This window comes from Nannospalax galili, unplaced genomic scaffold (assembly GCF_000622305.1).
Source record: "Nannospalax galili isolate Female #2095 unplaced genomic scaffold, S.galili_v1.0 scaffold182, whole genome shotgun sequence".
Taxonomy (NCBI): domain Eukaryota; kingdom Metazoa; phylum Chordata; class Mammalia; order Rodentia; family Spalacidae; genus Nannospalax; species Nannospalax galili.
Window position 1 is genome coordinate 1192639 of NW_008348662.1, and position 24507 is coordinate 1217145.

Genomic DNA, 24507 nt, shown 5'->3' on the forward strand with positions numbered 1-24507 from the left:
CAGTATTTCCTTTGTATACTTTCTGCTATTTTTTTCTTTATATGGAATAAACTCAAAATTCATTATTTTCGCTTTAAATGCACAGTTCTGTCTGTAAAAAGCAGTTTTTAAACTGGCAAAATACAGGGTGGAGAAAAGACTCAGCCGTTAAGAGTCTGTACTGCTGTTGCAGAGGGCCTGAGTTTGTTTCCCAGCCCCCATATCAGCTCATAACTACCTGCAACTTCAGCTCTGGAAGATCCAGCACCTCTGGTCTCTGCAGACACCTGCACACACACAAAGCCATATACATATACACATAATTAAAAATAAATCTTAGACAAAAATCTTATTTAAAAAATAAGGGACTGGAGAGATGGCTCAGTGGTTAAGAGCACTGGCTGCCCCTGCAGAGGACCCAGGTTTGGTTCCTAGCGCTCACATGGCAGCTACCAGCCCTCTGTAACTCCAGTTCCAGGGGATCTGATACCCTCTTCTGGCCTCTGCAGGCATTGCATGACATGGGTGCACCTACATACATGCAGACAAAACATTTGTGCACATAAAATAAATTAATGATATAAACCTTACACAAATAAAGTGACTAAATACTTTGGTGTTTACCCATGTGTTTACACTTGGGTCCTTTATATCCTTTTATAGGTCTCAAGTTCCTGCCAATACCTTTCTTGTTCAACCTTAGAAGTGTCTTTTTTTTTAATGTGTATGTATGTATTGCCTGCATGTATGTAAGTGCACCTGGGTCATGCAGTGCCCGTGGAGGATAGAAAAGGGCATCAGATTCCTTGGAACTAGAGGTATGGGCAGTTGTTAGCTGCCATGTGGGTGCTGGGATTCAAACCTAGATCTTCTGCAAGAATAGCCTGTGTTTTAACCACTGAGCCATCTCTCCAGCCCCCAGAATTGTCTTTTAAGCCTTTACAAATTCCAGCTGAAGAGATGGCTTAGTGGTTAAGAACACTGACTGCTCTTGCAGAGGACCCAGGTTCAAATCCTGGCACTTGGGAGGCAGGTAGATGTCTGTGAGTTCTGGGCCAGCCTTGTGAGTTCCAGACCAGCTGGGCCTACAGAAAGACCGTGTCAAAAAGACAAAAAGACAGAAAAGAAAATAATAGCCTAACCGATAAGTTCTGTTAGCTTTCATTTTTCTAACAAATACGTTATTTCACCTTCATCTGTGAAAATAATTTTCACTTGATATGGAATCCTAGGTTTTTAATGGATTTTCTTTTATTGTTACTTTCTGACTTCCATGCACAGTTCCTTCGTTGCTCTATTCCTTTTTATCTCCTCGCCCCCAGAGTTTTACTATGTACATCGCTGGTCTGGAACTCAAGATTGGGATCAGGTTGCCCTCTCAGAGACCTAACTTCCTCTGCTTCCTGAGTGCCAGGATTAAAAGCATGTGCCACCAGAATGGGCTGTGTCTTTCTTTTGCCTACTGTTAAAGACTTTTTCCTTTTTTAGAGTTTTACCATTCATTGTGATTAAGTAATATTTTAATTTTTTTCATATTTCAGATTTATTAGATTTATAGTTATATAGTCCTTACAGTATTCAGATTATTGTTCAAATACATTCTGCTAATTTTCCCTGTTACTGTTTAACTATTTGATAGAATTTTAGGGCAAACTGGGATTCTAGCTACTCTTTTTAATCTTGCCACATACACTTAATGTGATGGAGTTTTTTCCCCATCAAATCATATTTTTCGTATATGCTTCAGTTTTAATACCTCATCCAGTGAATTTTCCCTCGGCTCTACAAATATTCAGCTTTTCCCCTTTTTTTCCTTTTTTCAAAGTTAGAATTTTAAGTACATTGAGGATGGTTTAAGAAATTATTTTAAGGTGCTCAAACACTAATTTTATGCTCTTCATCATTTCTGATCTGTTTCTATGTACTGAATTTTCTTTGTAGTAACAGATCAATCTGGTTCTTTACATTGTTAGCCTAGACTGAGCTCACAAACTACCTGTTGTCACTCTTGGGCTGTTAACTTCCTGTCTTATTCTCATTTATCACTCTTTGGAGCAGATATGGATTCCCTGTGTCCTTCATTAAAAAAAAGGAAGAAAAAAAAAACTTTTAAATTGGTACATTCATGTGTGGATTAATGGGATTCAGTATGACATTCTGATACCTGTGTGCAATGCTTAATGATTACATTGGAATAATTGAGCGTTCTATTACCTGAAACATTCTACATGCTAACAAGTGAGGAACAATAGATTCTGTTATTAACTAATAAGATTCATTCCTAATTTGAGCTCATTTAATTATGAGCTGTTCTGTGATAAGAGATACTTTTTGTATTCTAGTTTCTGTTAGATAATTCTAGTACCTGGTGATGGTACTTGCTGTAATTAGTCTTTGTTCCTATCTACTGTGTTACTAACTTGTTTTAGAATTGACAACTCATGATAATGCTCACAGAATAATTCTAGGATCTTCCATTTTGCAAACTGCAGGTTTTCATGAACTTATTAGAGGTTTAAAAAAAAGACAGCATGTCACCTCAGTGGTTTCTCACTTAAGAGGGAGGTCACACAAGAGCTTTTTGTATAATAAATATCTTGAGTAGTTTGCACTTGTCTGTGTGTGTGGTGGGGGGGAGTTTTCTGGAGCTTATACTCTAATGATTTTTGAAATGTTTCTGATAAAGAAATGTTTTCCAGATTGACAGGTTGTATGATTGGAAAAAGAGCCCTGATTCTGATGTGGCAGCAACTTTAAAGAAGCAGAAGAAGAATACAAAGGATGAATTTGAGGAGCGAGCAAAGGCCATTATTGTAGAATTTGCACAGCAGGTAACAAAGATTTACTTTTTGATGAATTCATCAGGAACTATCAGAACCTTTTCAGTGAAGTCACCATTTTCATTAAATACTTTTCTCTCCCCGTCTTACCCTGGGTATTGTTTTTTACTTTTCTCTTTCTTTTATTCTTGTTTCTTTTCTTTTTATTATTGCTGTTTGGGTTCTTTTGAGACAAGGTTTTGCTGTATTGTCCAGGCTGGTCTAAAACTGGGTTTGGGCTGGAGATATGGCTCAGTGGTTAAGAGCACTAGCTGTTCTTGCAGAGGACCCAGGTTCAAATCCCAATACCCGCATGGCAGCTAACAACCATCCATAACTCCTGGAGCATTCAGTGCCCTCTTCTGACCTTTGAGGGCACTGCATGACATGGGTGCACTTACTTACATGCAGGCAATACACTCATACACATAAAAATAAAAAGTAAATAAAACTCCTGGGTTTGTGGTCTTCCTCCTCACTCCTGAGTAGCTGGGCAGCAGGAGCACAACAGTGTATCTGGCTTCATTTTTAATAGTAGAAAACTAAGAATAGATCTCTGTCTGCAGTCTGAATGCTATAATAAATTAAGCTGACTTTGAAACTACTTTTCTCTAAATGCCAAAACCCCCGGGGTGGGGGGTGGGGGTTGTTGTTTTTGCTTGTTGATTTTTGGCGATGAAACTGGAACACAGGGTCTTATGCCTGATTAGACAAGCACTTTACCATTGACTTACTGTACCTCCGCCCTGTGAGGAGTTTTAGTTTCAAATGATTTAGCCATTTGCTCATCTACCTTCAATATTTAGTCATTTCTCTTCAGATACCTCTTTTCATACCATGGTGTTGTGGAATGACTTTGTTTCCAGGGTTTGAATGCTGCTTTGTTTTATGAGAATAAAGATCCTCGAACTTTCGTGTCCTTGGTACCTACCTCTGCACATACTGGTGATGGCATGGGAAGTCTGATTTACCTTCTTGTCGAGTTAACTCAGACCATGTTGAGTAAGAGACTTGCACACTGTGAAGAGCTGAGAGCACAAGTGATGGAGGTAATTTTGTCCTCCCCCTCCCCCCACTTAATAGGTAATTCATGGGGTAGTGGATATATATGCCTGCTTCTTTTATAGTAAATGTTATATATATTTTATTTCCTTTGGGAAAAAAATGTCTGTTAGGTTAAAGCTCTCCCAGGAATGGGCACCACTATAGATGTCATACTGATCAATGGGCGTTTGAAGGAAGGAGATACAATCATAGTTCCTGGAGTAGAAGGACCCATCGTCACTCAGATTCGAGGACTTCTTTTACCTCCTCCTATGAAGGAATTACGAGTGAAGGTAGGCCAAGGTGGTTAACACATGGGACTTCACAATAATTTGCCTCTTTTGAGCTTATAGTCATTAGGACGCCAAGATCAAGAATCCGAACATTATTGGAACCCAGAAGACCCCTATATGTTTCTTCCTGATTGTAGCTTTGTCCCACTTTTGAGTGATCCAAAGCTGCGTTTTTCTGATAGTAACTAACAGCTTTGCTTTTCTTTGTAGTTTGTTTCTGAATGTGCATTGCTCAAAGATGTCTTGGACTGTGTGAAAGTGGAGTCATTCTCAGTGATCACCTGTACCTGGCCCTTCTGAATTGAAAAACAGTTTTTAGATGTATATTCCATTATGTGAAAATGTTGTGTTGTTCATTCTCTTGGGTACAAAAGGTGTACACTGGCCTTTGTTGCACTGCAGACATCCTTCCTCCATGTTCTGGTGTACTTGTGCCATTTCTCCCAGGGTGGACCTTGGTTGGTTGCTGGTACTCAAGTGCAGGACCCATTTCAGTGTCACCACAGCAGGACTCTCCAGTCATGCTCTTCATTGCAGTTACTCATTCTTTTATGTCTTTATTGGCTGTGATGCCAATCACTTAAACACTTTTACATTCTGGTGGGCTTGTAGCTCTTTGCTGTTTGATTCCATTTGCCTCATCACTGTTGCCATTGCTTTGTGCTGACTAAACTGTTTATTTCTTATTTCCTCCTTCCTTCATTGATCATTGCTGATATTCAGAATGGTCTGTTCTGCTTTTTATGTGTTACAGTGTCTTCTATTCGGACTTTTCTTTTTCTATGTTATACTTCACTTTAACATTGAATTTAGTTATTGCTCCTTGTATGTGGTTTAAGAAGTCTTTCCCAATTTCAGGGTCACAAGATACAGTAGTGCTACCACTTTTCAGATAAATGTAGCAAAAAGTATTTTTTTTTTCCTCTATAGAACCAGTATGAAAAGCATAAAGAAGTAGAAGCAGCTCAGGGAGTGAAGATTCTTGGAAAAGACCTTGAGAAAACATTGGCAGGTTTACCTCTCCTAGTGGCTTATAAAGATGATGAAATCCCTGTTCTTAAAGTAAGTTCATTAATTTTGTTAATTTATTTCAAAGCTATTTGAACCTCACAATCTTCTTCCTTTTATCCCTCCAAGTGGCCCCAGCCTGGCCTTGAATTCAGGATCTTCCTACCTCAGCATCCTATCTCTCTATATTTTGTTGTGTGTCAGTAGAACATAAATTAGGGATGCTTTCAAATTATTTGCCCAATCATATGAAGTAGCTTTTGTGGGGGGGGGGCATCTTTTTGAGAAGGGTTTCCCTGTCGCTCCAGGTGAACTGGAATTTACTGTATAGACCAGGCTAGCCTCAATTTCACAGATCTGCCTGGCTCTGCCTCCAGAATACAGAGGCTAAAGGCATACCCCACCACACCTAGCTCAAGTAGCATAGAATTTATATGCCCAATTCTAAACGTACAATTTAGTCAAATAATAAATTAGCCAATGGCTGAAATACAGCTCAGTTGTTAGCAGACTTGGTCTAGCATATGCGAGGCCCTGGTTGGATTTCCAGTACCACATAAAACCAGGCAGAGTAGTTTATGCCTATAATCTCAGTACTAGGGGTGGTAGAGGCAGTTAGATCAGAAGTTTAAGTTCTTCCTCCCCTGTAGAATTAGTTCAAGGCCAGTCTGGGCTTCATGAACCATGTTTTAAAAAAAGCGAAAAGGGGAGTAGGGGTCTTCAAGTTGGCTCAGCAGTTAAGAGTACATACTGCTTGCAGAGGACCTGACCTGTATTGGGCAGCTCCAGGGGACTCTACTGCTTTTTTTTTTTTAAGGTCAGAAGTTGTTTATGTGGATTTTTTTGTTTCATTTGTTTTAACAGAATCTGTAAAGCCCAGGCTGACCTTAAACTTGAGATTTTCCTGCCTCAACCTTCTGAGTGCTGAAGATGTGTTATCATGCCCAGCTCTTTTCTTTTGGATTCCCTAATACATAGAACTAAAGAAATTCTTAGCTAGGTATCTAGTCATTTTAAAGCCCATTTGCCTGATGGAATGATCAGTTGGCCCATATCCAACGTAAAGCCGACATGCAACCTTTAATAGCACAAATGTGCTTGTTTTACTTTATTTCTGGTCAAAAATCAAGTACTGTGAGATCATGAAGTTAAGGTATTTCATTACTTTAAAGAATTAAGCTGAACTTTTGGACTGCCATTATGTAGTAATTATGAAAGATTACCGTTATTTCATTCTTCCTAGTCATCTTCTGTAGTTGCTAAGTGGTACAGTGATTTAACACATTTCAAAGCTATTCAGCTTTATGGCAGACAGGTGAAACGAATAGGGCCAAGATATGGCTATAATTTGCTTTCTGGAACAGACTGTCATGCCTTAGTTCTATGTTTTCAGCGGAGTACATAACCAAAGAGGAAAACAGTTTAATACTAGGCTGCTGAAGATAGAGGTGTGTTTTGTCATATTTGATTTCTTTTCAAGGATGAATTGATCCATGAGTTAAAGCAGACACTAAATGCTATCAAATTAGAAGAAAAAGGAGTTTATGTCCAGGCATCCACTCTGGGCTCTTTGGAAGCTCTACTTGAATTTCTGAAAACATCAGAGGTGCCCGTAAGTAATTGTACGCAGCTCTACAAGTGAGTGGTAGTCATGGTGTGTAGTTGTTCCTATTACCTGCTGCATGCAGGTAAACTGGAAACTTCCTTTTTGCAGTATGCAGGAATTAACATTGGCCCAGTCCATAAAAAAGATGTTATGAAGGCTTCAGTGATGTTGGAACATGATCCTCAGTAAGTAATTTTTCCTCTGCTAATGATTATCTTCAGACTGTTCACTGTGACTTACTCATTGAATGATCTTTGATGTGTTTCAACCTTTCAGATACGCAGTAATTTTGGCCTTTGATGTAAGAATTGAACGGGACGCACAAGAAATGGCTGATAGTTTAGGAGTTAGAATTTTTAGTGCAGAAATTATTTATCATTTATTTGATGCCTTTACTAAATACAGACAAGACTATAAGAAACAGAAACAAGAAGAATTCAAGTAAGTTGGTGTTTTTATTTACTTTGAATATTTGGTGATGCAGTTAGTTGAGGATTACTAATACTGACAAGGAGTGCAGACAAGAAAAGCTTGACATTTTTATCTACCAGAGGCTATATCCTGAAGTGGGGTTTTATAAACCAGAAACTGTAATCTGGGACAGGTATTCCAGTGGTGTGTGAACAGGTCCTGTCTAGGGCCTTTTCTCTTTGTTTATTCTCAATTTGGCAGACTAAGGTCTTGTTAATACAGACCTTGTTGCTAAATCAATGTGTGCAAATTGGGAAACAAGTCAAGGGATTCTGTGGGAGACAAATGCTATTCCTCAACACTTCTTGCATGTTGGTTGTGTCCATGCTACTGAAGATGCTTTAGGCATCTGCAAAGCCCTAGCCAGGCTTCCTCCTCCTGGGCTTCAGGGTCTCCATGTCATTGGAAAAGGCAAACAGTAAGTGTGTGAGTAGAGGTGCGCTATAAAACAAAACAGAGAAAGGACTGTGATTGGTAGTGGGGAAGGCACCTCCTCTCTGGGCCTCTCACTAGGACCAGCAATTCGAAGCAACTCAGGCATGTGGAGGGGGTTGCAGAGAAGCAGAACAGCAACTGAGGCAGCATTGGGGTCAAAGATGAAGCAGCCGTACTGGCCTAGTATATTGCAGAGACCAAGGTAATTGGAATATTGGAGAGGTTGGCAAGGCCCATGTTATAGAAGAATAGGGGATTATGAGAAGCCATCGATTGCCAAGGGTGTATAGTAATGATCAGACTGGTGGTCATTCTTGTTATGTGAACTAGGTTTAGGAAGTCAGTGGCAAGTAGCCTCTCAAGAGGGTCCAGTGTCAGCCAGGTGTGGTGGTGCATGCCTTTAGTCCCAGCACTTGGGAGGCAGAGGCAGACAGAGGTTGTGAGTTCGAGGCCAGACTGGTCTACAAAGTGAGTTTCAGGCCAGCTGGGCCTATAAGGAAACCCTGTCTCAAAAAGAAAAAAGGGGAAAAAAAAAAAAGAGGTTCCATTGTCTAGGAAAAATTACCAGGTGGCTCAGACTAGAGTGGCACAAGGATTTAAATTGGTTTTGGGTAACACTCTCAGAAGATGCTAGAGAAGCATATAGACAATGACTACTATGTTCCCCGAATAAGATTACTGATGTGCTGTGTAGCAGACATGGTCAGCTGCTATTGCCCATGTTCTGAGCCCCAGGGTGTGGCTGGCAAAGTACCTGCTTTCTAGGCCAGGCTCTCCACCGTCGAGTTTGGGCACAAAATGTTCCTTGATGCAGCTTTGAACTAAGTTGGATCTTTAAGAGAAAAGACATGGGAAGCGCAGAGGAAGATGAGGGCAGTAGCAGCATGAGCTGTGGGGGCTCCTCTCAGCAGCGTCTACAGAAACCTGCTGTCACCTGTGAAGAAACCTGTGTTCATCTACATTTGCATTTTATGCATGTCTGCTTTTTATGTAAGCTTAAAATTTATCTGTATCTGCTGTAAGCTTAAAATTTCTTTCTTTCCTTACTTTACTTACAGGCACATAGCAGTATTTCCCTGCAAGATGAAAATCCTCCCTCAGTACATTTTTAAACTATAAGAAACAGAAACAAGAAGAATTCACACACATAGCAGTATTTCCCTGCAAGATGAAAATCCTCCCTCAGTACATTTTTAATTCTCGAGATCCAATAGTCATGGGGGTGACTGTGGAGGCAGGTCAAGTGAAACAAGGGACACCTATGTGTGTCCCAAGCAAAAATGTAAGTTTGATGTTTTCTGAACAGAAAAAAAAAAACAAAGGCCAGGGAAACAAAACTTTAAAACAAGCAGAGCAGTCAACCTTCCGTAATTTGTTCCACGACATTATTAAACTGATCTCAGGACATATGTTTCCCCTAGATAGCATATCTCACAACATTTTACCTAAGTTCAGGAATACCCTAGTTGCAATCCTTTGTCAGTTGTTCCAAGGATGTCTCTGTTAACTCCATTTCTCTGGGCTTATTCCTCATTTGGATTTGTCTGTTCCGTCTTCACTAGATACAGGTTAGACTTACTGGAAAGGAACCTACAAGGGAATTCTAACTCCTTGTTATGCAGCTGTCTTGTCTCACCCGGATTTGCACTTCCTGAGGAAGACACTTAAATCAGAAGGAAGGGTTCCTTCTGGTACTTGCAGTCCATGTGAACATTGTTTCTCAGAAACTTTTACCTCAGATTATCCATCGCAGTCCTTGCCTAAGTCAATTATTATGTAATGGTTATGAAATTGTGATCTTTCTTCCCCACCTCTAAGTGTTTCTACCAAGTCTTCACAGACCTTTGACTTGACAGATGTGGTAGTTAACGCTTAATATGCTGGCACCTGTCCTTGGAAACTTTATTCTGGGACAGTGACGTGCTCTCCAGGCTCATCTAATACTTTGTTTTCCTGGAACCTTATTCCTTTAGTGGCACTTGGCATTGCTTCTGTTATCTCAGTGAACTAGGACATAACCTACAGTAATTTTGTGTAACCTTGGCTCCATAATCCAAATACTTCTTCACTTAGAGACCCTCCTGTGTGTGTCTCCATAAAGCAGCCATGCTTCTACCCAAGTATGCCTCTTTCTTATGCATAACTTTTTAAAACTGCATGATGTGTGTCCCTGACTACTTTTCTGCCATCATCCCCAGTGCTTAACCAGTTTATTCCTAGCTGAGAAACCTGCTGTCTGCTATTCCCTATGACAGCATGAATGTTCAGAGCAGGATCACAGAATGACACTGGATCATTAAGACATGTAAATCTTCAGAGCATCAGTGATCTTTGTCCTTGCAGTCACCTTGTGAAGAGTACAGGACAGGTGGGTGGTACTGAGAAGTTCTGTGGAGATCGTGATAGTCCTAGGGCTACATATCAGGTTCGTGTGTCATGGAGTCTGTGGAGAGCATACATTTCTTCTGACATGTTCTTTCTGTTCTCACTGTACAGTTTGTTGACATTGGGATAGTAACAAGTATTGAAATAAACCATAAGCAAGTAGATGTTGCAAAAAAAGGACAAGAAGTCTGTGTCAAAATAGAGCCTATCCCTGGTGAATCTCCCAAGATGTTCGGGAGACATTTCGAAGCTACGGACATTCTTGTCAGTAAGGTAAGTATTTCATTGGACGTGCCAGACATTCAGAAATGTTAGTTGTCTTGGTGACCTGTGTCAGTATTTCTGAAGACTAAAGTGTGGACTTGGAAAACATGGTGGCACTTCCTTAACATTTGTTTTCTGATAGAGGGATGAACCACTGACAATCCCAGAGACTGTCACAGGTGGATGGGCTGTTTCTTAAGGAAGGGAAGCAGGGCTTTTCTTTCATATTAAGTTTTGGGTTTTGCTTTTTTGTTGTTGTTCTTTTTGAAGCAGGGTCTCCCTGTAGCCCCAGCTGTCCTGGGAACTATGTAGACCAGGCCGGCCTTGAACTACAGAGATCCTCCTGCCTCTGCCTCCCAAGTGCTGGGACTACAGGCATGCATCACCACACCCGGCTTGCTTTTGTTTTTTAAGACAGGGTCTCAGTATGTAGTCCTCCTGGCTGGCCCAGAACTTGCTATGTTAACTAGGCTAGCCTGGAACTCAGAGATCCACCTACCTCTGCCTCCTGAGTGCTAGGATTAAAGGCATGCATCACCATGCCCAGCCGTTTAAGCCTTCTTTAGTCATGTGGGACCACTGGCTTTCTTTGGTAACCTTTATGTTCAGTTTACTCTGTGCCTTGGGCATTGCAGATCAGCCGACAGTCCATTGATGCGCTCAAAGACTGGTTCAGAGATGAAATGCAGAAGAGTGACTGGCAGCTTATTGTGGAGCTGAAGAAAGTATTTGAAATCATCTAATTTTACCACGGGACAGAAATTGAAGTAATTGTAATATCACCAACGGAACAGACGTATCTGGACGCTGATGGACTTAGGTGTATAAAATGTTTTCCATGAGAAACCAAGCAACTTACACTGGTTTGACAGTGGTCAATTCCCCGTCCCCACAGTTCCAGTGTACCTGTTCACTCACCCTCCAACCTACCCTTTCCTGAAGACTTGGCTGCTGTTTTCAAGTTTGCTCTTCCTCAAATTTGGATTTTTATTACAAATCTAAAGCTCTTTCAATTTTATACTGATTAAATCAGTCCTGCAGTATTTGATTAACCAAGCTTCTGCAGATTTTGTGATTCTTGGTTTTGGAATTTTTTTGGTGTAAGAAATGTCTTTATTTATACATATTCTTCCCAGTGTGACTTTTTTTTTTTTTTTTTTTTTACCCTCCCCAGCATCCTCCTGCCGTATGCTCCTAGGGATTTTTCTAAATAGAAAATTTAGGCACTCTGGTGTTGATCATCTGCTTCGTGTGCAACCATGGTGTAAAGCATAGCTGGCTGCTTTTTACTGCTTGTACAGGTCATGAGAGTCCATTGTAATCATCACAATTCCAAACTGCCAATAAAGAGACAACACAGCAAGCTGTTAGGCTTCCATGTTAGTGTAGCTCTCATCCTTAGAACATTCCCAGGGTGAGGATTATTTCACCAAACTTTGCAGTACCAGAATGGATTTTAAAAATACATTAATCTCAGTCTGTTTTGTTCTAGAAAATCCCATCATTTTCTGATGAGAAAAATGGCAATAGGGAATTAAATGCTGAGGGTTAGTGCTCTTGAGTTTTGGAGAGGCTGCACAGTCACTTATTCATGAGAGTAATAGCTAGCTGTGGTGATCCCTGAGGAATCAGGTGTAAGTGAGGCAATGCCCTTTTAAAGAAATGTGTTGGATGTGAGAATACCTAATGGGGTGTTTGAAGTATTCACTACTATGGAATTACAAACTTTTTAAGTGTTATTACACATAAAGTCTTAAGTGTATGAGTGTTTTGCCTGGATGTGTGTAAGTGTATCCATGCTGTGCAAAGCCCAGAGGCCAGGAGGATGGCAGATCCCCTAGAACTGGAATTATGGATAGTGGTTAGCCACCTTGTGGGTGCTGGGAATTGAACCTAGATCCTCTTGGGAGCACTCTTAATCATTTAAGGCATCTCTCCAGCCACAATAGAAAGGTTTTATGTGTTTGAAAAACTATTTTCACTATCAAAAGTTTCTCAAGGGCCATAGTTTTCACAGGAAAAAAAAAAATGTGGGTGTGTTCTAAGTTATGTAGTTCCTCAAAGGCTTCTCTCTCACTTGTATTCATTGAGAAAAGAAATGATTAACATGGTTCTCCTTTGGACCAGGACAAGTAAACTCCTGGGCTGTGATGGCTCAGCAATTTCAAAAAGCTGAGCCTTCATCTCTCCAACCCCATGTTAAGAGTACTAGCTGCTCTCAAAGAGGGCCTGGGTTTCCATTCCCATCCCCACCACCTACATGGTACCAGGCTAATAAATGTCAGTAATTCCAGGAGATCCAACACCCTGTTCTGTTCGCCATGAGCATTGCACAACACAGGTGCATTTACAGGCATGCAGGCAAAACAAACACAGAAATTTTTTTAAATAAAAGTAAAAGCGTAACACAAAACCTGTTAACAACTTTTACAGTTTCTGGTTCCTAAAGCTGAATTATTTTTAAGGATTCACAAAAGGAGCCTGTACAAAATATACATACAGTTCTTTATTAAACAACTGTAAACACTTCACTGTAAAAATCCATAAAACTTTATAAACAAACATTTTGTAAATAGAATCTATGCTACAAGTAAAAGAATTAACACAATTATTTACATGCAATACTGACAAATTTGGCACTTTTTGCAAAGAAATATACAAAAACACTTGCTTAAAAAGAAATTTAAAATTATTAAAACTCAGAGCATCACTATCATGCACTTTGCAAATACCTCACAAGCACTTATGGCACAGCTAGCAGAGAGCACCAGGCTCTCTGGAATATTTAGGTAACTTTTAATGTGCTTCCGTAAGTTTGTTGTAAAACCACCTGAACATTGTCAAGAATAAAGTCAAATGCCATATTCCAAACAGACTCCACCGACTGTTGCATCAACCTGAAGGTGAGAAAAGAAACAGCATTAGGAAAGAGCTCCAAAACTCATTTCCTCCTTCAAGGATTGGTTCATGGTTATTTCTTAAGTGTATAAAAAACAGACTCCTGAATCACAGTTCACCAAGTTCAAAGGCCAGCCCAGGCTATAAAGTGAGACCACATCTCAAAATAACAAATCTGATTTTGGCTAAAACAAATAAGAAAAAAAAGCATTTTATATTGGTCTGTACATTAGACATAAACCTTGAGGGTCATGAACTCATTTTGACTTACTGCCCTATCAACATGGCATTTCTATGCGGGAAAAAAAAAGGGCCTTGTTTTTGTCTTTATGTTTAACCCAGCACTAAAAACTTGCTCTATTCATACACCTTTACATTAGCTGCTGTGACATGCTGTTTTTCTCCTTCCTTTAAAGTATTGAGTAAAATACCTTTTCATGTATTTTATAACTAGATCAAGTTTTTCCAAATCTTTTTCCTCTATAAGATCAGTGCAGTATTTCACAACTTGCAGAATGTCTTCTTCCATTGGATCTAGAGAGGAAGAAAACCTCAAATGAGGACCAAAGTGTGAAACTTTCAAAGCAAATGACAAGTTAAAAAAGTAGAGATGGCTGATAAAGAGCCATCTGTGTGGTCAGTTCATGTTTTTTAATCCTAGGACCACTACACTCAGACATGTGCCAACCTAACCTGAGATAGTAGTTATCCATTCTTTGAGCAAGGTCTTCACATCATTGAATTCAACAGCTCCAGCTAAATTGGGTGCTGCAGGTCTAACAAAGCAGGAATGGTCAGGCTGCAAACTAGAAGGGCCCTGAACACCTGAAGTGGAAGCTGAGAGTTCTTCCTGTTAAGAAAATAAAGGATAAGAATGTTGTATTTACACAATATCATCTGATAAAGGGCATGAAGTTTTTTTTTTTTTTTTTTTTCAATTACCAGGGGTGTCTCTGCAGCTGTTCCTTCATGTTTTAGAAAACCGTCCATTAACTTCTGGGGACTCCCAAAGGCCCCTGGCAGAGTTTTTGCAGGACTGTTAAGCAGCTTGTTTTTCAAAGGACTCTGTACCTTTTGGGGGGAAGTGATAGGGGTTTTTTTCTTCTTATTTTTCTTGTCTTTTACTGCTGGTGGCTTTAGCTGAAGTAAAGGATTCTTCGGCACTAAAACAAGAGATACAAGATGCTCAACATTATGAATCTAGATAATACCATGGGTTGTTTGCCCTCCAGATACAACCCCACCTTGCAGCACCTCCATTCTGTAACACCTGCCAAGAGCAGGAGGTCCAAAGTGCAGGCAGTTCTTTCCATCTCCACTCAACCACTTACTAGTTTGCTCTTGAGCATGCTGTTGGTGTGTAATGGGGTGATCAGAAGGACTAAAGGAAAAATCCAACAGGTAAAGTCAGCCTGTTAGTGATATATGCTCAAGACTGTTGTTTTTCTGAAAGTAAGTTCAAGGATTCATGTCCAGAAGCTTCCAGATTCTTTCTAGGACATCTCTGGCTTGAGAAGCATTCAAAAAACTTTTGATAATAATCTTCCACAGACTTTTCAGACAAGATCAGTTTAAGTAATAATCCAGCTAGCACTTTGCAATACTCATTCCTGTTTACGTCTGTTCAGTTCAAGTACTCTCCAGGATGAAGAGCTATTGCTAGATTAACACAATGCCATTACTGGGACCTTTTCCATGACCTGTATTTGCCTGGCTTACCAGATATACCAGCTATCTGCTGGTGAGCAGTGTCCTCTCCCTGCCTTTGTCTTTGATCATATGCTGCTTTCAGCTCCTTTTGAAGTTCAACAGGAAGAGCAGCAAAGACCTCAGGGTCCACCTAGTGGAAAGAGAAAGTCAAAGTCAACCTGAGTTAATTCTAGATGGTAACTAGTTTTTGTTTTTCAAAAAGGAGACTTTGTTTTCAAATGACAATTTGTATGAGCTGTTAATGTGTCCTTAATATCAAAGCTATGTCTTATCTTCCAAAACTATTGAGAAAACAAGGAATTAGGTTTGAGTGCTAGGTGACACCCAAAGGAAAATGGGAAGACAAACAGGAACACAGGTTGAGTTGCTGTCCTTTATACAGGACTATACATCTCCATCTTAGTACCACGTGGCTCAATGATCTACACTGGCCAACACAAGGGGAAATGAGTATGTTCTTCTAGACAGACACTTTAGAAACCCACACCCCATATACACAGCCTCCCACTTCTCTACCCCCTGGTGCTGACTTGCCTACTTCAGAACTGGGATAATTGGCCAACCAGTGTCCTACAGGTGATGAAGTCAGGCCACCAGCCCCAGTGGTGTATAGTGTGAGCTGCTCAAGAGTTAGGACACAGAGGCTAGGTGAGATCTGACCTGGAAGAGTGAGGAAAGGATGACATAAGGTCCCTCACATTAATTTACCTGTGAAAATGCTGGAAGTGCTATAACATTGATTCCTGTATCACTATTACATTCTTGAGATTCTGGTATTTGTAATAAAACTGCACCAACAGGATGTGGCAATATCCCTGAATTGCAGCCATTTACTGGTTCCTTCTTATTGTTGCCACGTGGCTCTCCTTGTTGGGCAGCATAAACTTGTTCTATTTGTTCCCGGAGATCAGGTGGAAGAGCTTCTACAACGGACTGATCAAGCTATAAAACACCAAATGTGAATCTGATGTTAGTACACTCATAAATTGGGTTATGGGGAAACATTAACGCCGCGGGCCACTGGGCTTCAAAAACCTACCACTCCTCCGAGTCAGTACGTATTTGGAGTATCGTGACATTTTGCTACTGAAGGCTGCTAAGAGTCTGAAGGTGCTGGTACTTTGAGCCAGCGGCACAGCACTAGGAAAGTCCACATTCATTCACAGAATTCCGTGCACTATGAGCAAAACCATGGCAGGACTTAAGTGACTAATGCTAAATTTACAGAAATGGGCACATAGTCCTGGATGAGAAATAAACTTTTTAGATGGGAGACTACCCAAAAATACAAATAATTAGCCTAGACTTAAAACACCAAATTAAAAGGTATTTGTAAGAATACACAAGGATCTTCTATTCTCCAGGTCCTCCTGTTACCTGCACCTGCAAGCGTTAGAACTATAGGAAGCATTTGTATATCCTTCAGACTTTTACTACATGAATAGAAAGGCTTACAGATAAACTTTCTTCCTAGAGCTTAAATTTAAGTGCTGTGGTTTCAAAGGAGTAAAGGAAGCCAACATGTATACAGCTCATAGCCTACACCTCTAACAGAGGGCCCTTGACTAAAACCCTTTGACATAGGCCTCTAGTTCAGTACAACTCAAAGCTGTTTGGTTCAATACTATCAAATCCACACGATCACCACTCTTGCAGACAGTGGCAGCTCACAGGAGTACTCTTTTAGCCATGCTTTACAACTTACAAAACTTGCAAATCTTTGCAAAAGCACTGCTACCTAATTACTGCTTATCTAGACTTTATCAGCATCATGATACATCTGGACAAGCAGTCTTTAAAGTTTTTTATTTTATGTGTATGCGTGTTTCATCTGCATGTATAAGTGCACCTGTGTCATGCAATACTCACAGAGGCCAGAAGAGGACATCAGAGCCTCTGGAACTGGAGGTACTGAAGGTTATTAGCCACCATATGGGTGCTGGGGAGCAAACCCCTCCTCTCCAAGAGCAGCCATACTCTTCACCCCTGAGCTATCTCTCCAGCTCTTCCCTTTCTTATTCTAATGCAATGAAAGATGTCATTTTCAAGAGAAATTCATCAACGAAAATGAGGGGCTGGGGGTAACACAAAAACCACAACTGTTGGAAATGGGGGAAGGGATAGCTCAATTGCTGAAGTGTTTATCTTGCAAGTGCACCTGAGGAGTTTGAGCCCCAGAACCTACATAAAAATGGGGGATACAGCAGTGCAGTTAGTAATTACAGTGCTGGAAAGATGAGATGAGGATACTTGAGACTTGCTGGCCAACAAGTCTAGACTAACTGGTGGACTCCAGACCAATGAGGGACCCTAGGAAGGGTAGACGGTGTCCCTAAGGATGATACCTGAGATTGTCCTCTGGCCTCCACATGCATGCACAGAGCATGTACATATGCATTCACATACACAGGAAATGAAAACTCAATGAATTATAAAAAGTGGAAAGCATCACCAAGAGACAAAGCCAAGCAAAAGAAAGGGTATTAGAAATGAAAGACATGTCTGATGAAATACTATTTTCAAGCATTAATGGGGTTCAGGAACGTGGATGACTGCAAAGTCGAAGAACACTGAGATATCAAGAGACCAAACCCCCAAGAATCCATGAAATAGAAGGCACAAATTAAAACTGCCTTGAGATTCTATCTCGCCAGAGTCAGAAAAGCTGTAATCAAGGAAACAAAATGCTGCAAGGATATGGGAAAAGAGGAACTCAGTCATTGCTGGTGGGACTGTAAGCTGGTGTAGCCATTACAGAAATTACTGAGACTCCTCAACCAAAAAGAGAACTATACAATTCCACTATGCTACTCTTGGATCTACATAAATACCTGCACCATACCAGAAATGTACATCCAAGCTCATGTCCATCAACAGATGAAGGAAAAAAAGAGAATATGTATTTACAATGGAATTGTATGCAGTCATAAAGGAAAATGACATGACATTTGCAGAAAAGTGAGTGGAACTGAAAATCATGCTGAACAAAGTGAGAGAATTACTGATTGTTTTCTTTTATACGTGTACACCTGTGTGTGTGGGGGGAGGGTCACAAAACTATAGGGGATCATACGAGTAGAAGAGACTGTAAGGTAAATGGGAAATAGAGAATAGAATACATGGGACCCAAAAAGCACAAGGCAGAAGCAGCTAGTAAAAAGGGAGCCAGATGGAAGTGGTCAAGGGGCACAGGGAAAGGGAAATGAAACGTAAAATGACATATGTATTAAGACGTCATGAAATGCATTAATCAAATCATTTTCATTTGTATAAACACATACCTGGGAAGGTGATGGGATCTCTATACTCTGGTTAAGTCTTGATTGCCCACTGATTGGAGAATGCAAACCATTCCATTTCTTTGAACAGTCGCCTTTGTTAGTGTCAGGAACACTAGCTGCCAGATGTGTAGAAAAGGGTGACAACAAAGTACAAGCTCTAGAGGCAGGTGATAGTTCCAGATCCACAGCAGCCAGAAATACTACAAGTATAAGGAGAGAGGAAGAAACAAACAAAAAAAAAAACCCAAATCAAATACCTCTTTAACTCATCTGAGAGGGGAAAAAGAGAAAAACCCCTTTGAAACTTAGTGACTTCCCCCCATGCATTGCAAATAGCTTCATTTGATTCATCATAATTCAGAATGTAAATTTACTTCTAAAACGAGAACATATAGCCATGATAATTTAAAAATTATGTCCCTGGGGCTGGAGAGATGGCTCAGCAGTCAAGGGCACTGACTGCTCTTACAGAGGATCTAGGTTTGAGTCCCAGCACCCACATGGTGGCTAACAACCATCCATATAACTCCAGCTCCTGGGGATCCAATGCCATTTTCTGACTTCCATGAGCACTGCAGAGTACAGGTACATTTACACACATGCAGGCAATACGCTCATAAACATGAAATTTTAAAAAATAAAAAATTTATGTCCCTATGGACAAAGTGACAATACAAGAATACACAACTACCAACCTTCCTTGTGATCCTCTTCTGTGGGTTTCTTAGCTTTCTGAACTTGGAAGAGATCACGGACAGAATGTGACCCACCAGGAAAGAGACTTGACTGAATTGATGGGTGACTGGAACATGTGGAAGGATTCAGATTAGTGGGAACCAATTGATTCACTTGAATCCCAACCTAGAACCAGAATAAAGAAAATGTTTCTAGGAAAACAAAAGTGAGAATAAGAATTCAACTAAGCAAAATTCTCAGTGACTCTTTTGATGCTGTCACCTAGACCCTGTTTCTAGAATAAAGGAGTGAATGCAACTATGCAAACCAACCAACTTGCTATATGATTTATTACGAGAACTACTAGATGAGCTTTTAAGTAGTTCTTTTGAATCCTCAAGACTATCTGATTTTATGCAAATATCTCTAAAACTGAATCTGAACTAGTGGATCTCTGTATTACACTGGTGTTCTAGTTGGCTAAAGCTTTATTATATTTATTTGGGGAGGGGAGCCAAGTGCACACAGAGATCACAGGACAACTTGTAGGAGTCAGTTCTCTCCTGATTCTAGAGTTCTAGGGATCCAACTCATTTAGTCTCTCAGGTGTGGGGGTAAAGTGCTGTTATCCCAAGCCATCTTTCTAGCCCCAAATGAGGCTTTAAAATAGGATTTTTTTGTTTAAAATTGGCAGGCCAGGGTGTTATGAATTACAGAATACTTAGTTAACAGGATCAAGTCCCAGAGTTCAATCTCTCCCCTAAAGAAGTAATGGAGAGATAGTGTCTAGGTGGCAGTGTTATTTACCACAAGCCTGGTTAACCCTCATTTTCTTATTTGAAAATTTACCTTAAAAAACAACTAGGATAGGGAAGGAAGACTGTTCGAAGCCAGGCTGTCCCACAAAACATCCTGTCTCCAAGAAAAAAAAAAAATCTCTTTTAAAAGGATGAGCAATGAAAGGTAGTTAGATCCTACTACAAAACTATTATACAGTGCTTTAGGGGAAATTCCAGTTATAGCTGCTGTATGACTTTAATTCTTCATCAAAATCCACAGCACGTTGAGCACTTTCTTCATGTACTATATAAATAATTAGTCCTGTAAAGGCCTGTGTTGAACATGTGCACGCTGATGTTCTGCCTATCTGTCCTAAGGAACACAGGCACCCTCAGTGCCTGTTGTTTCTCTCCTGTCTGGATCACTGCAGACATGAAAATGACCTGATTAAGAAGGCCTTATAGGGAGAAGATGGATGGACTCAACAGTCCTCAGAGCTCCATCTGTTTCCATGGAAACAAAAACAGGAAGAACAAGACAAAGCATATAAAAATTAGCTTTTGTAGGGCTGGGAATATAACTCAGAGGTAGAGTGCTTGCCCAGTACTGAAGTTTAAAAAAAAAAGTCTTCATAACACATCTGACCTCTCATGAAACTAAGGTCACATTAGATGAAAAAAAGTTGAACATTTCTGTTTCCTTTCTTGTATTACACATCAAAGAAGATAAAACCTGACTACAACTCCCTTATATTCCAACATGACCAACCTTGGGTGATGCCTCAAATAGGGCTTAAAACATCGAAAGAATTTTTAAATGTCATATACTTACCCCTCTCATATCCGAGATATTTAGTTTCATTGTATGAAACATGTTTAGAGTAGCTTTTCCAATTATTTTTGCACTATCTGTTGCCTGGTCCAGAGTTATAGTCCTGTAAGTGACAGAATTACTTTCTTAAACAAATATATATTCCACATGTATTCACTGATGCCTCAGTAGTATGGAACTGTTTAAAGAGTAACAGAAAAGTTGTAGTTATTAAGAAGTTCATAAATGAATGGGATAATCTCCCTAACTGGAAGCTGTGAGAGGAGAAAAGGAAGTTATACAGAATATCCAGACTCTAATAGAAACTTGGTCAATAAAAAGATTGAAAAATGTGGAAAAAGACAATTTTTAGCATATACAATGTTCCAATGAAAACATGACTACATGGTAGCCATGACAGTTTGTATTCAAAAGGAAGTTTTAGTTTAAAAGAATATGCTAAGATATAGTTAACATTCAGAGAAGAAAGATGAATCTTTTGTATTTTGGTTCTTCCCTTTTTTAAAAAAAAGTTTATTATTTGAGAATGGAGAAATGGCTCACTGTGTTCTTACGTAAGACCAGATTGGTCCCCAGCACCAACATCAGGCAACTCACAGCTACCTTTAACTCCAGCTCTAGAGAATCTAACACTTTCTTCTGGCCTGTGTGGGCATGTACATGTGCATACTCACGAACACACACACACATACACAATTAATTAAAAGTAAAATCTTTTAAAAATGTGTATGTGTGTACCTCTGCATGTTTGTGTACACATGTGCGTGTAGGTGCCTGTAGAGGCCAGAAGAGGGTATTGGATCCCTGCAGCTGGAAGATGCTGGGAAGCACCTGTGAAAGAGCATGCAAGTGCTCTTAACCACTGAGCCCTCTCTCCAGCTCCCCCCCTCCCCCGTGTATTTTGGTTCTTAATTCTCCATTGTATTTAAAGTCAAGTCACTGGATAATTCCAGCACTTAAGTATGTTCACTCCCATACTTCTTTCTCTAAGAGGTTCTATAAATTCATCAAAAAATGTGTGGATGTTATGACAAATTATTGTGACAGACAGCATAAAAGCAAGACTAGACTCTAAGACTCAGATCTGTAAGAAACTTGAAGAACCACAGGATCTGCCAGCACTGCTACATGGTAAAAACAGATTAACATCTTTAGTGCCTTTTGGGATTCTTCTGAATGAGCAAGGGTGCCTCATTGCAAACAAAATTACCAAAGCAGTATTTTATTACTACAGTTCTTTCCCAAAAATACACAGAAATTGGACCTGATTCATTCATATTCATTCTCACATTCTCCCCCCACCTTCCCTCTCTCTCACACCCACACACAGAAACCATGTTTAAGAATGTTAACTATATTCCTACTTCAGGACTGAATAACCAGTTTAAACACAGAAATGACCATTAGGGAATGGAGAGATGGCTCAGTGGTTAAGAGCACTGGCTGCTCTTGCAGAGGACTGGGGTTTGGTTCCCTGCAACCATATGATGGCTAACAATCATCTGTAACTCCAGTGTCAGGGGATCTGATACCCTCTGCAGACTTCGACGGGCACTGCAGCAACATGGGTGCACTTACACACAAGCAGGCAATATACTCATACACATAAAAATAATAGGAAAATAGAAATGGCTATTAACACTGTTACCATTTAAAATACATATATATCATAACTTATTAAAGTAGATAAGTACAATACTTCAAGACAACAAAGGCAACAAGATACATTTTATAAACAATGCTATTTCAGTTCTGCCTTTTGTTCTCATTAATGTATCAATGACACACTTGGGAGTTTCTATATCTGAGAGCCATCACATGACTTTACATAACCACAATCTATATAACTTATGTTTCACATAAGCTAATTTTTACCAAAAGTATACTTTATAATCTGTATATATTGTTTTCATTGCTAAAAGTCTTCAACCTTTGGTTTGGGTTTTACAGACAGAATGCCATTTGCTGACTAGGTATCATTTAAAACCAAGTATTTTCACAGGGGGTGGTGGCACAAGACTTCAATCCCAGAATTCAGGCAGAGACAGAGGAAGGTGGACCTCCTTGAGATTGAGGCCAGCCTGGTTACATACCGAGTTCCAGGCCAGCTGGGGCTACAGAGGGACCGATCTCAAACGAAGCAAATATCAACAATAACAAAAAAACCAAGTTATTTTACATAGGTCACAAATCTTCTATCAGGTTTTATCATTAAGTGATCTGCACATCAAAATCAGGGTTTTAAACAAATGCTTTCTAGCCAGTTTTCAGAGATGATTCTGTTTATTCATTTGCAAAGAGTAAATTTACTCATTTACCTCTCTAAATGGTTTACTGAAATCATGTTTTGCAGTAACACATGCAAATCTCCTTGTAAGTCTCAGTAAGTCTTACAAACTATACCAGTCCCCTTGGCCTGCTGTTCTGCAACCCTTCTTTTCCCCCATCTACACTTTAAAGTTAACAGCCTGTTGACTCCAAAGGAGGGATGGCACAGGCTGTGGTTGTGTTTTTGGATGTGGTCTGTTCTCCAAACAGTTATGCTGGAAGCCTGGTACCCAGTGTGGTAGTAGAGACATTAAGAGGTAGGGTAAGAAGTGATTAGGTCACTGCTTTTGAAAGGAACTGATATGGCTGTTGTGGGACGTGGTCAGTTGAAAAGGTTGTTATAAAGAGCAAAGGTGGCCTTTTTTGTCCTGTATGGCTTCCTTCCTTACCATGTGGTTTCTATCTGCACTATGTTCCTCCCACTGTGATGCTAACTACCTAGGGAAGGAAAGTTCAAAGAGTATATTTAGCCTCTCTATCTCCAGAACTGTGAACTAAATAAATCTTTTTAAAGTATCTGGATACCAGGAAAATGGACTAATAAAGATGTTTTAAACTAAGTCAGGGATGCAGCCTGGCTCTACAGAAAATTTAACACCACCAGAATCTGTAGGACTTTATTAAACTTGACTGATTTTATTTTGTCTGAATTATAAAAACTTGCACTGAAATATAATTATCAACTTTTTCTAGAGCAAGTTTACCTGGCAACATTATCACAAATTCCATGGCCTCCAAATTTTGCGGTTTCTACAGGGGCCCCTGGCTTTCGCACCATGATTTTCAGAGTCAGACGTTTGCCTTTCACGCCAGCAGCTTCAAGTCGTCTTTGAATTTCTTCTGAAAGACTCAGAAGAAAAGCTTCTGCCTCTTTTGGCTACAGAAAGACAAACATGAAAGACACTTGTTATTTTCCTCTGATCTAACAATTCTTGAGGATTTTCATTCTTAAAATTGAACATGTCTAATGTTCTTATCCTAAGCATTTATTTAAAAGAAACATTCTCTATTCACCTTGAACTGTATAGTAAATAAAAATACCCATCTTCTCTGGGAGAAATTTCACATGGTCTAGATGAAGAGCTACAGGCAATCAATGGCTGCTGAGGGAGGGAGAAATAGCTTACTTCAGGGATGAGCTTCGTTATGGGTTAGCCAATCCCAAGTGGCCAGCCATAAACACAGGTACATGTGAGCACCATTAAACGGACTCAGTACATTAGTATTTGTGTGTGTGTGTGTGTGCGTGTGTGTGTGTGTACACACAAGCATGCACATACAAAGATATGTATGGATGGATATGTAATAATATCAAAGAAGAGTTCACAAAGTTGAGGAAGGGGAGGAGGGAAAGGCTGCAGGAGGGAGAAGGTAGGTGGGGTAATACAGTGATCATGTCTGTAATTCTCAAAAAAAAATTTTTTTTAAAGGAAAAAATACCCATCTTCTCTATGTACTTTTAAAAAAATTTTTCCTTTCTTACACTTCTATACTACCACTGACCTACTGAAATTCTTTTGTGATCATGTTTTCTCCTCAAAATAAGAGTTTATTTTTGGGCATTTCATACAATACATCTTAATCATATTTGAACCTCCTTCCCTATTTGTCCCCATAGACGGCCCACAGGATTTCATGCATTCTATCATATGTTAAGGCCTAGAGTCAAGTTTGTGTACCCAGATGTTAGTCAGTGTGAG

At 39.8% G+C, this 24507-nt stretch overlaps 2 protein-coding genes across 7 annotated transcripts in view; one reads left to right on the forward strand and one right to left on the reverse strand.

Moving 5' to 3' along the window:
* The window catches only part of Eif5b (eukaryotic translation initiation factor 5B), a 75212-nt gene extending 63548 nt beyond the window's left edge, over nucleotides 1–11664 (forward strand). For both annotated transcript variants that reach the window (XM_029569786.1, XM_029569787.1), the window contains exons 15-24: nucleotides 2679–2810; nucleotides 3665–3847; nucleotides 3974–4135; nucleotides 5066–5197; nucleotides 6624–6755; nucleotides 6858–6934; nucleotides 7026–7191; nucleotides 8800–8937; nucleotides 10152–10313; nucleotides 10940–11664. In XM_029569786.1, coding sequence (XP_029425646.1) covers nucleotides 2679–2810; nucleotides 3665–3847; nucleotides 3974–4135; nucleotides 5066–5197; nucleotides 6624–6755; nucleotides 6858–6934; nucleotides 7026–7191; nucleotides 8800–8937; nucleotides 10152–10313; nucleotides 10940–11047 — 1392 coding nt within the window. In that variant the 3' untranslated portion in view covers nucleotides 11048–11664. The remainder of the gene's footprint in view (nucleotides 1–2678; nucleotides 2811–3664; nucleotides 3848–3973; nucleotides 4136–5065; nucleotides 5198–6623; nucleotides 6756–6857; nucleotides 6935–7025; nucleotides 7192–8799; nucleotides 8938–10151; nucleotides 10314–10939) is intronic.
* Rev1 (REV1 DNA directed polymerase) overlaps nucleotides 11516–24507 on the reverse strand; it is a 64970-nt gene continuing 51978 nt past the window's right edge. For 4 of the 5 annotated variants that reach the window (XM_017801277.2, XM_017801276.2, XM_029569785.1 and 1 more), the window contains 10 exons: nucleotides 23512–23684; nucleotides 20480–20582; nucleotides 18889–19054; nucleotides 18194–18393; nucleotides 15621–15854; nucleotides 14922–15042; nucleotides 14145–14365; nucleotides 13896–14052; nucleotides 13634–13736; nucleotides 12959–13201 (listed from right to left, as the gene is read on the reverse strand). In XM_017801277.2, coding sequence (XP_017656766.1) covers nucleotides 13090–13201; nucleotides 13634–13736; nucleotides 13896–14052; nucleotides 14145–14365; nucleotides 14922–15042; nucleotides 15621–15854; nucleotides 18194–18393; nucleotides 18889–19054; nucleotides 20480–20582; nucleotides 23512–23684 — 1590 coding nt within the window. In that variant the 3' untranslated portion in view covers nucleotides 12959–13089. Of the gene's footprint in view, nucleotides 13202–13633; nucleotides 13737–13895; nucleotides 14053–14144; nucleotides 14366–14921; nucleotides 15043–15620; nucleotides 15855–18193; nucleotides 18394–18888; nucleotides 19055–20479; nucleotides 20583–23511; nucleotides 23685–24507 lie in introns of all 5 variants that reach the window. The other variant, XM_008845866.3, reaches the window with a different exon arrangement.